This window comes from Propithecus coquereli, unplaced genomic scaffold (assembly GCF_000956105.1).
Source record: "Propithecus coquereli isolate 6110/MARCELLA unplaced genomic scaffold, Pcoq_1.0 Scaffold173, whole genome shotgun sequence".
Lineage (NCBI taxonomy): Eukaryota > Metazoa > Chordata > Mammalia > Primates > Indriidae > Propithecus > Propithecus coquereli.
Window position 1 is genome coordinate 2,164,770 of NW_012141969.1, and position 12,434 is coordinate 2,177,203.

At 44.1% G+C, this 12,434-nt stretch overlaps 1 protein-coding gene across 1 annotated transcript; it reads right to left on the reverse strand.

The window, feature by feature from the left end:
- Positions 1–485: 485 nt before the first annotated feature.
- On the reverse strand, positions 486–3,169 carry MID1IP1 (MID1 interacting protein 1). Its single transcript, XM_012642098.1, has 2 exons — positions 2,601–3,169; positions 486–2,345 (listed from the first exon to the last, which is right to left on the reverse strand). Exon 2 carries the CDS (start codon positions 2,078–2,080, stop codon positions 1,526–1,528), a length of 555 nt encoding a protein of 184 aa, XP_012497552.1. The 5' UTR covers positions 2,081–2,345; positions 2,601–3,169; the 3' UTR covers positions 486–1,525.
- Between the last annotated feature and the right edge of the window lie 9,265 nt (positions 3,170–12,434).

Here is a 12,434-nt window from a genome sequence, read left to right on the forward strand (position 1 = left end):
AGGCATTACTAAACACTGCTCAACAAAGCTGAGCACTTTGTTGGGAACTAGTGAAAAAGGCCATCACTCATGTTATAATACATTTAAGTATCTCCTAAGATCAACATAAAAGACTTGTAAATAAAGACCTGCAAGGTGTGCACACTAGTATTAGCTGGTGTTTCCTTTCAAATTGTCACTTCTCAGTAGCCAAGTGAAATTTCAGCCTACACTTCAGTTTGTGCTTGAGCCTCTTCAAAAAATTCAAAATGTTAATTAAGTGCTCCAATAAGCTAGGTAAATTGGTTGAAAGATACAGTATATATACCTTCCCAAATACTTTGAATATTTGTGAACTTTATGTTGAGACGTATGGACCTATTTCGGTACCGAATTAGAAATAAAGCTTGGAAGTCCATCTTGTCAGCTACTTCCCAAACAAAACTAAATACCTGCAGAGGTGAATATCCAACATCATGAAATACCAGAGAGAAAATAACATTTACTTTTGCTAAAAAAAAGAAAGTTTATTTTTATAGAACTAAACCATTCCTTGGAAGATTAAAAAGCAACAAACGCTTGTCCAGTTTAGTTAACACATTTGCTTTTTTTATTTTTTAGAATATAGTCTACATCTGGATTAAAAAAAGTTTTAAATAAATTTAAGACATATAACAACATTGGAACCCTTCATCATTCTATGTACAGCACGGATAGAATGTCAGTTGGTTCCATTTTGGATAAGTCCACTTTCTCATAATAATGTTATTATTTCCACTGGCTGAGTGGCAAGCTTCGTACAAGCTGGCACACTGCCAGCTTACACACACCGGGGTGGGGGTGGGGTCGGGGGTGATGTGAAAGGGATGGGGTGGGGGTGGGGGTGCCACAGGACTACTGTACAGTGTAACAGAAAATCATTAATAAAGTAGTACCGGTTACCGACAGACAGTGCTGTTTGTGCGCTTATCACAATGGAATCGCCGAAGTTTCAGAGCAAAGAGATTTGAAATACTTAAGACAGGGCCACAGTTACAAAAAGAAATAGTGCAAACAGGAAAACTGATGCAATCCTAGCAACGCCTGGGCCTCCGCCGGCCCAACGACAGAGCGGCGGGAGGCTGCGCCGCCCCGCCTTCCCCACCACCCAGCTCCAGGCGGCTCTCCCAAGTGTGGCAACCCAGCGCCGCGCCCTGGCATGGCCCCTTCTCGGGCCCTTCTCCTCCGGAAAGAACAGAAAAGAAACCCTAGGAAAGGCACAGGCTGAAATGTGGGGCGTCAGCCCAGTCTCATTCCCATCAACATAGAATGCAGGCCCCCACCCGGTAGGGTCCTTGAACCCCTCTCTCCCACCACCACTTTCCTCTCCTCTTACGAACGGGGCCCCCTCCTCCACACAGTCCCGCCAAGCCCCCTGCACGTACGCAGCCCCCCAACTTTGCGGTCTGCCCCTTTGAGCCCCACAGCCAGGAAGAAAATAGCTTTGAGGAAAGAGAGATTAGAGATGGGGCCGGAGAGGGTGCTGGGCAGTAGCCGGCGCCCCGCCTCAGTGGCCCCAATTGCCGAAGCCGATCTCCTGCTTGTATCTGTTGGTGAGGATGTTGGCTTTGCGTGTGAGTTTGGAGAGCACAGTGTGCAGCCCGCGCAGATGGTAGTGGAACTGCTGCTCCAGATCTTCCTCGCCGGCGTCCGCGCCCTCCAAGTGGCTCAGGTCCACCAGGATGTCCTTGGACTTCCAGGCGCTGCCCTCATCGCTCCCCGCCGGTGGCGGCGGCTGGTGCAGGACGCCCCACTCGATGTCGTTGCGGATGGACTTGAGCAGCACGTAGTGGCTGTACATGTCCCGGGAGGGCGCGAAAAAGCTGCCATTGGCGCTGCCTGGGCCCGGGGCTGGGGACGCGCGCTCCTCCAGGCAGCCGCCACTGCCGCCTACCTCCTCCACGCCGACGTCGTTGTCTAACCCGGGCTCAGCCAGGGGCACGTCGCGCAGCAAGCTGGGCACCATCACCGTCTGGTCCATGTTGTTCACGGCGCCGATGAAGCGATTCATGGCGTTAAAGAGCGAGTGCTTCTGGTTGTAGGTGTCGCAGATTTGCATCATGGTGGCTGCGCGGGTGCCGGAGCACTGGGACCTAGGGGCACGGGGGTGGTCGGCTGGGGCGAGAGGGTGCCCGCCTTCAAGCACTCTCCGAGGCCTGCGCCAGGGGCCTGGCTATAGCCGGTGCGGCGGGATTCCCGGTTCCTCCTCCGCCCTCTCCAACTCTCGTCTCACTTGCAGCCCGGCCCTCCGGGATGCGCGGCTTCTCCTGGCTTTGGCGCCCGGAAGCTTGTGATGGCGGAGGGTGGTTGGTGGGTCGGGCCTTGGCCTGGTTGGGACACGGGGACGAAAGAACAGATTATTCACCGGCTAGGGTACCCGGCGCCCCTGCCCGCAAGCACCTCCCTCCCAGACTACTGCTTGCCCGGGACGGCGCCTGGGTGGCTCCCCACAGCCTGGCGGTCCCACCTCCTCGCCCGCCGAGGGCCACGGAGAGAAGGGGTGCCCCACTACTTCTCCTTCCGAAAAGCCTGAACTCAAGCAACCACGCTGGCCAGGGCGGCGACGGGGCGGGGATACCCACCTCCTCTTACGCCTTGAGATTTCTCTGCTCCTTGATACTTCAGTGTTTCCACTGCCAGCGGCTGCTGCCCAAGGGCGCTGCTGCGGTCAGTGGCCGGACTGTGACTGAGGGCTGCGGTGGCTGCGTTGGCCCCCTACCCATCCCAGGTGCTCAATTTATAGTCCAGGAAAGGTGTCGCCGGCGCTCAGGGCCACCCCCGGTGTCTCCTCCTCCCGCCTCTCCCGGCAGCACCGAGATAAAAGGCCTCAGCCAGATGACCGCGAGTAACTCTAGCCCGGCCCTTTCTACAGCGGGGGCGGGGCGCGCCGGGCCAGCTCCGCCTCTGGCCTGACACCCGGGCTGAGGGAGGGCGCTGGGGCAGGCCAGGGCAGGGCAGAGAAGGGACGGAGCAGCCGCGCCCCGCCAGCGCCAAGCCCTAGGCTGGCTGGCTGGGGGAGGGCCTGGCGCTGCACGGGTGAACTAGGCGCCGGTGTCGGGACAGGCTAGCGGGCGGGGGCTGGGCGGACCTTGCGCGCGCGCTCCCCCGGTGGAGTGACCGGAATGCACGTGCCCTGGTTGCAAAGTGAGCCCCTCAACCCCCAGTCTAGAGTGACCACGGCCCGGAATCAGCAGCGCCGGTTTATTAATAGCCGTCGGGGAAGAGGGGCCCGCAGCAGCCACAACTCCAGCCCAGGACTCTTACGTAAGAAGAGTGGCTGGGCATGCCGGATGCACGTGGATGCGCGGTGCTCCCACCGTGGCTCTGGCCTTGGATGTGCGGTGCTCCCGCCATGGCCCGGCCTTGGCCAGCTATTGGGGGAGGGGAGCGTCAGAGGCTTTTGCCTCCCTCCCAGCGTAGTCTTTCCCAATCTTTACTATAACAGCTACTGCCAGGGATGAAGAGTGGCCTACCATCAGATTTGCAGATTTTTTCAAGAGATTAGAAAGTGGCAATGGAGAGAAAAAGCCAAGTTCCTGACTTTTCTCCAAGTCAGCTATGCACTGTTGTTGGAGAGCCTGGGCCATGTGGCCTTTTGGCTGCCAAGAGACCAAGAAAGGGTGACGGTAGTTAGGCCTGGTGTTGGGTGACTTTCATCATTTAACAGAAAAGTGGGTATGCGTCCAATTTTTTTTTAGGGTGTGTGTGTGTGAAACGCTCCTTTCAAAAGGTAGTTCTTAAAGCACAGGGTCATTTAATAGGGCCTAAGAAGCTAAGTACCAAATATCTGGATTTAAGACTCTTGCACCTTAAATTTGACTTTGGGACTTCCAACCCACAGCCTGTTTTATTTTTCTTATCTCACTTCCCTTGCCATGTCTCTCCATCCACGTCTTCTCTCACAATCCTACAGATAATTATGTCCAACAAAACTCAAGCTTTTCATTTTAAATCCCTTTTCTCTAAAATTAGTACAACATTTTCCTTCAGGACAAAAAGTGCCAAAAGGCAGCACATAAATAAAAGGTTTCTTTCTCTCCCTCTTTCTTTCACCTTAAGACCTATGCTTAAATATTTTCCAAGGCAAGCCATTTTCCTAATTGTCTTTTGAATGAAAGACTGACTTGGTACCACAAGGACTGATCAGTTGACAACAGAACAGAAGTCAGTGAACCCTGGAGATGCCGCCCAGTCTGGAGACCCCACCCCCATCCCAGGACTTATTAGCTCTAGATCATAGCCCATATTTTCATTTCTGTAAAACCGGGATAATGTTACCTGCTCAACCTACCCATCAAATTTTGGGGGATCAATGAAAAGAAAAATATATTAATTTGAAGCATTAAAATAATCTCACCCTCCCTCTTTGCACACATAGAACCTTAGAAACTTTTCCAGCCTGTTTCCTTACGGATAAAATGGTGCTTCTCCCTTGGGCTGTGCCAAGGATTTTGGTTAAGGTTAAATAAGATAAAGGATGTAAAAATCATTATGTAAATTGTAAAGTACTTTTGAAAGATTAATCGTGCTTAGTATGGACATGACATAGTCTGGAGGTGTTTATGTGAAGAGTCAGAAAACTTAAAAATGTAGAAATGGGCTATGATGGATCACAGACCCTTTCCCCAGTGCTTAAGCAGAAGGAGAGTATAAAATAGTCCAGGTTGGTTTTAAACCCTTAGATCCAATGAGAGTCAAAGGGTATTGCAAGAGGAAAACTCGAGAAAAACAGATATACAATTTTCAGTAGTTGATTTTCTCATAAATTGAAACATATTTTGCCCTCCATCCCAGACCCTCTCGATGTTTTAAGTACCTGTGCACCCGGATGAAAACTCGGCGTTCAGATTTAAATTATTAAATGCCGGAATCTTGTCTCCTTTTCTTTTTCCCGGTTCCAACAGAGTGTGATAATAACTCACGGAAAACGGAAATCCAAGTGATCTAGCAAAGGGATCCCACCCAGAAAAAAAAGTCCAGCTTGAGAGAAAGCCCCTAACTCTTTTCTTTTGGCCTCCACCCCTCCCTTGATCTGTTTCCTTCCTTCCGTATGGTCTTGAGGTCACTCTCCACCCCCTAGTTTCTTGACTCTGGCCACTGTTCTTGCACATTTCTTAAACACCGTCAGAGAAAGATGGCTCATGCACCTGACTGCAAAACTTCCCAAACCGGGCCCCCCAGCTCCCCCGGTCCCGCGCAACAACTCACACCCACGGGGTAACTTCAGAACGAAAAGGTCCGTGGGCCAGAGCTCCAGGTCCTTGGAATCACCCCACCACCGCCCCTCTGGCTTCAACCAATAGGAAGCAGTCAGAGAATGTTATGCAAATAAGCCTTCCCGCTCCAGCCAGTCAGAACACACCGAGCCATTCCCCCCTCGCCCCCCTTCCAGCGTCCTCTTTCACCCCAGCCCCGCCGAGCTGGCGGCCGCGTCCCTGGCAACCGGCGCACAGCCAGTTTTCCCCCAAGCGCGGCTGTAAAAAAATGAAAACGGTTCCCTGAGGACACATGGGAGGGGAGCCGGCTGGCCCAGGCCTGGCAGGAGGCGGGCATCCTGTCTGGTTGCCCCAGGCACTTTCCCTATCGCGATCTGGAACTGTATGGAAGCGCTGAGCCGCCTGCCTAATTCTCATTTTGCCTCCAGAAATCAAGGGAAGTCATGCGTTGAACAAATAACTTTTGAGTCCTCGTAATAGGCCACCAGGCTCAAGGCAAGGGGCTTTTGGTTTCTACTTTCTACCCAATACGCTAAATTCCCAGGAAAAGCCTTGTCAGAGGCACCTACCCCACTTCTTGCTCCACAGCTCCAACTCTGGAGCTCTTAAATTCTGGTTCTTAATTCCTACTTTACCTTCCTACTTTAGCAGCCGCAAAATCATGCTTTGTGGGCTCATCTCCCAAAAACTGCCCCAAAACTACCCCTTCTACCGTGTACTTTGGATAGTTTGGGAAAAGATGGCATTTTAAAGATGACCAGAAATTGCTAAATAAAGTAGTGAGCAAGAGTAAACTGGTGGGAGAAGGCAGACTGGAGAAAGAGTCCGGCCCAGAGTTGGACGGAAGGTGATATTTTAAGGCTAGAAGTAGACCAACCCAAGATAGCAGGGATCCTGGATTATTTTGAGACAGAACTTAGAAGGAACCACTTCATGAAGAGTGTCCTAGAAATATGACAATCAGACTGTCCCATTAAAGAGCATGTAGTCCAACCATCCGCTTGTACTGAAATTGCTCACAACATCCCCACCAAGTGGTCGCCCTGGCCCACGTTCTTATATTTTCCATCCTCCAGTATTAGTTCTACTGCTTTGGAGCTCTCCAGAAGGCCATAAAGCTCACCATCAGATGCTTGAAGATAGACATGATCTCCTTGAGTCCACTATTCTTCAAGTCAGTTATCCCCTGTTCCTGTAGCAATCCTTCATGTTCTTTTGAGTTGCTCATCCAATCCTGGTCACTGTCTTTGGAAGTAGCTCCAGTTTGCTTGCAAGTATGGCACCTGGAGCTCATTCCAAGTGCCATCTTTTCTAAGACAAAATGGAGTGGCATAGCCACCTATTTTCTTGTGAATGGCAACTTGTCTAGGTCACATTTATTGACAACAAGTACTTGGAACTTAGATATGTTAACTCATTTTAGCTTCACGACAACCCGGAGAAGAAAGTAAGGATCAAAGACTTTAAGGGCCAAAGTGGCAGAACTGGGTTTGGTCCAGTTTTCTGATGCCAGATCCAATGAATGTTCTTTCTGCTACCCAACATATACCTCCTTCTTACAATGCTGCCTAATATTTAATTGACTTGTTTAACAGCTACATACATATGCTGTTATCCATATAACAAAATTTTGTATATCCTATTCTTGAGCAGTGGGGATCCTTTTGGACCAAGTACAGAACTTTTTATTATACTACTTACACCTTCTCTTATTAAATGTGTCCCATTATTCCAGTCTGTTTTAATATTTTGGATCCTGATTCTGTGCTGTAATGCACTTGAATCTTACCCATGCATTTGATAACTATTGTATATATTTATTCAAGTTATTGATAGCCAATACTAGACAGCACTGGGCAAAGGGCAAAGTGCTGTAGAACATCTGGAGACCTCCTTCAGTTTGCTATCAGTCTATTAATTAGCACTTTTTGGTATATGTTGTTTCAGCCATCTATGATGTTAATTGTACAGTCATGTTAATTGTACAGTCATCCAGCCTGTATTTTTCTTCTTGACCACAGGATATTATGAGAGCCCTTGCTAAATACTTTGCTGAGGGCAAGTTAATGGCCAGTTTTCTTCCTATGGAGTCAAGGAGGGCTTTCCTCTCACATATTACAGAGGAACCACTGTCACATGATAAAAAAATGCAGAAATAACATCATAATATTCTGAGTTGCAATTGGGCAGGAGGGTGTATCTTGTTGTGATTGTCCTTACTGGAAATACCATCATGAAGATTTAGGTGACAGAAGATAGACAAGAAGATGCTAAACCCTAGGAGCATGCAGTAGATCTATTTTCAGTTTTTGGAATGTCTGAATATGTTGGAGTTAGCATTTTGTCACAATCTTATTTTTTAAAGCCTCTTTAGCCTTGAATCTGGGAGAAGTAGAGCATAGGGAAATTTGACAACACTTAAAAAATACTTTTTGTTGTGTTCTCAGCATTTTCACATCTTTGAGAACTCTCTGTCAAGAATAATGCATTCAACTTGAATACGGTAGATAAGAAAAAGGCAAGAATCATTATAGGTTTTCTTATTTTTATTTTTTAACTTTTAAATACTTTATTTTTTTCTTTTCTTTTTCTAAATACTTTAAATTTGAACTTCTCATTTGCTTTTATTTTTTTTTAATTTCAGTATATTATGGGGGTACAAATGCTTAGGTTATGTATATTTCCCTTGCCCCCCACCCCAGTCAGAGCTTCAAACATGTCCAACCCCCAGATGGTGCGCATTGCACTCATTATGTATGTCTCAATTTGATTATTCTTGGATCCCTTGGAATTTCAGGACTTTTTGGTACTATCAGCATAGAAGCAACAATAATTTTCTTCCTTCACTCTATTCTAAGTGTGTCAATTTGGTTAGTTTAAATTCTGAAATTAGATTCAAAGTGTACAAATTATTTCACCAAATCAACATAGGGAGAAAAAATATAATTATCAATATTTCATATGTTCATGTCCTAACCCATATATATCCCATATATACATATACAGATTAGGACTCTCTCTCTCTCTGTCTCTCTTTCCATATATATACAGACACACACACACACACATATATGTACGTATTGGTTGTAGCTTCATTCTGTGGAAGCTACAATGTCATAAAAACAATATTATCTGATGGACAAGCGCAATGGTTCCATGCTAAGTCTTCCATAATTTACTCTTTTAATTCTAATAATAAAACAAACTAGACCTAGACAAGGTACACTGGTGTCAAGGAGAATTCACCTACATCATATTAGATGGTCTGGACAGAGCTAGGACACAAAAGATATAAATATGGAAGCAAATACAACCCACGAGTTCTTCTAGCTTTGGAAGACTTTGATAAGAATAGGAAAAATAATAAACCATTAGGGAGATTTGAAAAAGGAAATTGCAGAGCAAAGGAAGCAAAATTTGAACCAAAAACATGACTAGACAGTTAATATATGAACTACAAACAACAATGAACGTAACAGGCATGCCAGAAAGTTAAATTACTGACATAGAATGAAGGGTTCAGATAATCACAAAGAAAAGACACAAAAGAGTTAAAGGAAATAGGGAGGAAATGTTGGATATAGAAGCCAAAGACAACACAATATAAGCATAACTGATGTCCCTAAAGAAGAGACCTCAATAAGTGAAATAGAATAACTTCAGATGTAATACAGAAAATTTTTCTTGACAAAAGGCATTCATCTGCAGATTTAATAGGCATACTGTGTACCAGGTAAAATTTTTCAGAGCAGTTGAGAAACAAGCTAGTTATACTTTTCAACTTCAAGGAAGAAGGAAACAGTCTTCAAGTATCCAAGCAGGAAAAGAAGTCACCAAAAAGATCGTGGTTGCAGAGAAAGGAAGAATCAAGCCAGCTTTACAGAAACATTCCATGACAGAAGTCAATGGAACTGTAAGAAAGAATATGTGACTCAAGAATATTGCATCACTCAAGTGGAAAACAAAATGTAGACGTTCTCAAACATGAACTCAGAGCTTTTATTGAGAAACTTATTAGTAAAATCTTGCCAACAAAAAAATGAATCAAAATAAAGAACTCAAAAATGAAGAAACTCTGATGAAGAGATTCATGGTGAGCTTAAATTTATTTAAATATAGAAAAGGAAGATTAATCAGTGTGGATGGTGGTTGCAGAACAGAATGTAAATATTTTCAGTCCTAAAAAAGATACCCGTGCTTGTATGTTTATGGCAACACTATTCACAATAGCAAAGATATGGAATCAACCTAAGTGTCTATCAACAGAAGATTGGATAAAGAAAATGGGGCATATGTACACAATGGAATATTATACAACTATAAAAAAAGAATGAAATGTCTTTTGCAGCAACACTGATGGAACTGGAGGCCATTATCTTAAGTGAAACAAGTCAGACACAGAAAGACAAATACTACATGTTCTCACTTATAAGTGGGAACTAAATGATGTGTACACATGAAAGCAGAGTGTGGAACAATGGCCAATGGCGAGTGTGGGTGGGGGGTGAATGATGGGAGGTTGCTTGGTGGATACAATCTGCATTGCCCCATTGATGTATGCCCTGAAGGCCCTGACTTAACTATAATGCAATATATCATTGTAGCAAAATTGCACTTGTACCCCATGAATATATATAAATTTTTTAAAATGGGAAAAAATAAAACAATAAATATTTTAAATCCTGATGATAAAAGAATAATGCAAGCAACAAAATTAGAAGATGGGGGAATAAAGGGTAGCAAAGCTAATCAACTTTCATGACAGCAGGTCAATCAATGATGTCTAAAATCAAATTATGTCATTTAAAAAATAGAGATACCAACATCTTAATTCTTTTCAAAATATTTTTTCTCAGAGGGATCTTTTAGGAACCAATTTATTCTGTAGCAAAGAGTCTCTTTTCTAAAATTCAGTATTTCGGCTGGGCATGGTGGCTCACACCTGTAATCCCAGCACTTTGGGAGACCAAAGCAGGAGGATCACTTGAGCCTGGGAGTTCAAGACCAGCCTGGGCAACATAGCAAGACTCTGTCTCTACAAAAAAGAAAAAGAAAATTAGCTGGGTGCAGTGGTGTGTGCCTGTAGTCCCAGCTACTCTTGAGTCAGAGGTGGGAGGGTTGCTTGAGCCCAGGAGTTTGAGGTTGCAGTGAGCTATGATGACTGACATCACTGCACTCTAGCCCAGGCAACAAAATAAGACTCTGTAAAAAAAAAAAAAAAAAAAAATTAAAAGAAAATAAAATTTAGTATTCCTTTCAGTGTCACTTTACTTACTACTCAAGTTCACTTAAAGTAGTATGTATAATAATGTTCTGTTTCTTCATCTGGGTGCTAGGTGCTAGCTGTGCAGGTGTGTTCAGTTAGCAAAATTTGTTAAGCTGATATTTATGTTTGAACATTTTTCTGCATATATGTTATACCTGAACAAATTTTTTGAAATTCAATTCATATAAAATTCTCAGGGGTGTGGGAAAGAGAAGGAGAGAAAGAGTCAACTGTTTGATCTGATGATCTGGTTTAGAATTAAATGCTCTCAGTAGTTTTTGGATAAAAACATTTGTGAACCCAAGTTAAGTGGGAATAGAAAATCAGTAAGCCCTCTGAACTTTGGACCCTTAGGGCAGAAACCACTGTCCTTACTCTCTACTCCTATCAACTGCAGTTTAAGAAGTCCAATATTGGGAGCTTCCAAGCCTTGCTCCTGGAGAGATGATATTCTCGTTTTTCTGTAAACCCCCTAAATACTGTTTCTAGAAGTACATTTGCACAACACATTAAATGGATGGATATTCATCTCTGCTATTCTGATCTAGTGATGATGATTCAAAAGATCTGGAAACTTTATATCTACTATCCTTTCTGTGAAGTGTGTACTTCTTTACTAAAGATAGAGAAGATCATGTTAGTGGAGTTCTAAGAATCTCCCTATGTCCTCATCTACACCCTAAATCTGACCAGAGGAGTATATTATTTATCTATCCTACACATTCTTTTTACCATGCTACTATGCAAAGATTATCCTTACCAATTTGGCCTACAAAGATTGGACTTTAGATCAGCATTAGTTCCGGGTAGTCCAAAATCCAACTGGGGTACATGGTCAATTTCTTTGTTTCCTAAATGGTTTGGCATTTAGTAAAAATTTAGAAATAAATTCATGGGTACACCATTAATAGGCACCTTGAACTTAGTTATAATTATTATTTTGTTCCTGGAAAAATATTAAACAAGGAAACATGTTTTCCACCTTTAAGACACAGAGGGTCTTATGTAATTTTGGTCTGTGCAAAGTAGGTGATTATCTTGGCTGGAAGTATGAAGTGTTTGTGGCATGGAGTTCAATCAGTAATATTTCTCCTAAATGCTTATTTGGGGCTACCCAGTTTCTATAGAAATGATCCCGTTAGTATCCATAGGAGAGACTCAAATGTCTTTCCAATACTGATTTAAACTATTAGCAAATGTAAGTGAAAATGCTGAGGTGATTCACATAGTAATTAGATCTTGGGATTTAGAAAGAACAACCTTGATTTACTTAACAAGTCTGTTAAATAAAAGAAAAAAAGAACCCGCATCGCCAGATATTAGAGCACACCTCTTTCATTTAGTCTCCTCCACTAGAAGGAGATTATCTAAATCATAGGACTTTGGATGCAGAATTAATCCAGAATGTTCCAAATTGAAGATTCTTGGCAGTCTCTGAAATGCTAAATTAAGAAATTAAATTAGTTTCAAACAGCACATTCAGCTTTGTTATATCCAGGTGGAAGCAAATTAGATGCCATAAAGAATGGCCAGTTCACTGGCTTTTATAAATGTTGTTCTTGACCTACTGTAGAGACCATGCCTTTCATATGTTCAACCAATTGGTTCAAGTACTTCACAATTCTTTGTACCATTTGTGTAATTCCTCCATGGCAGGAAAATATAGTGCTTGGGTTATTACTACCTAATTTCATGTTCATTCAAAATTCTATTTTCGTCCGGGTGCGGTGGCTCACGCCTGTAAACCTAGCACTCTGGGAGGCCGAGGTGGGCGGATTGTTTGAGCTCAGGAGTTTGAGACCAGCCTGAGCAAGAGCGAGACCCCGTCTCTACTAAAACTAGAAAGAAATTAATCGGAGAACTAAAAATATATAGAAAAAATTAGCCGGGCATGGTGGCGCATGCCTGTAGTCCCAGCTACTCGGGAGGCTGAG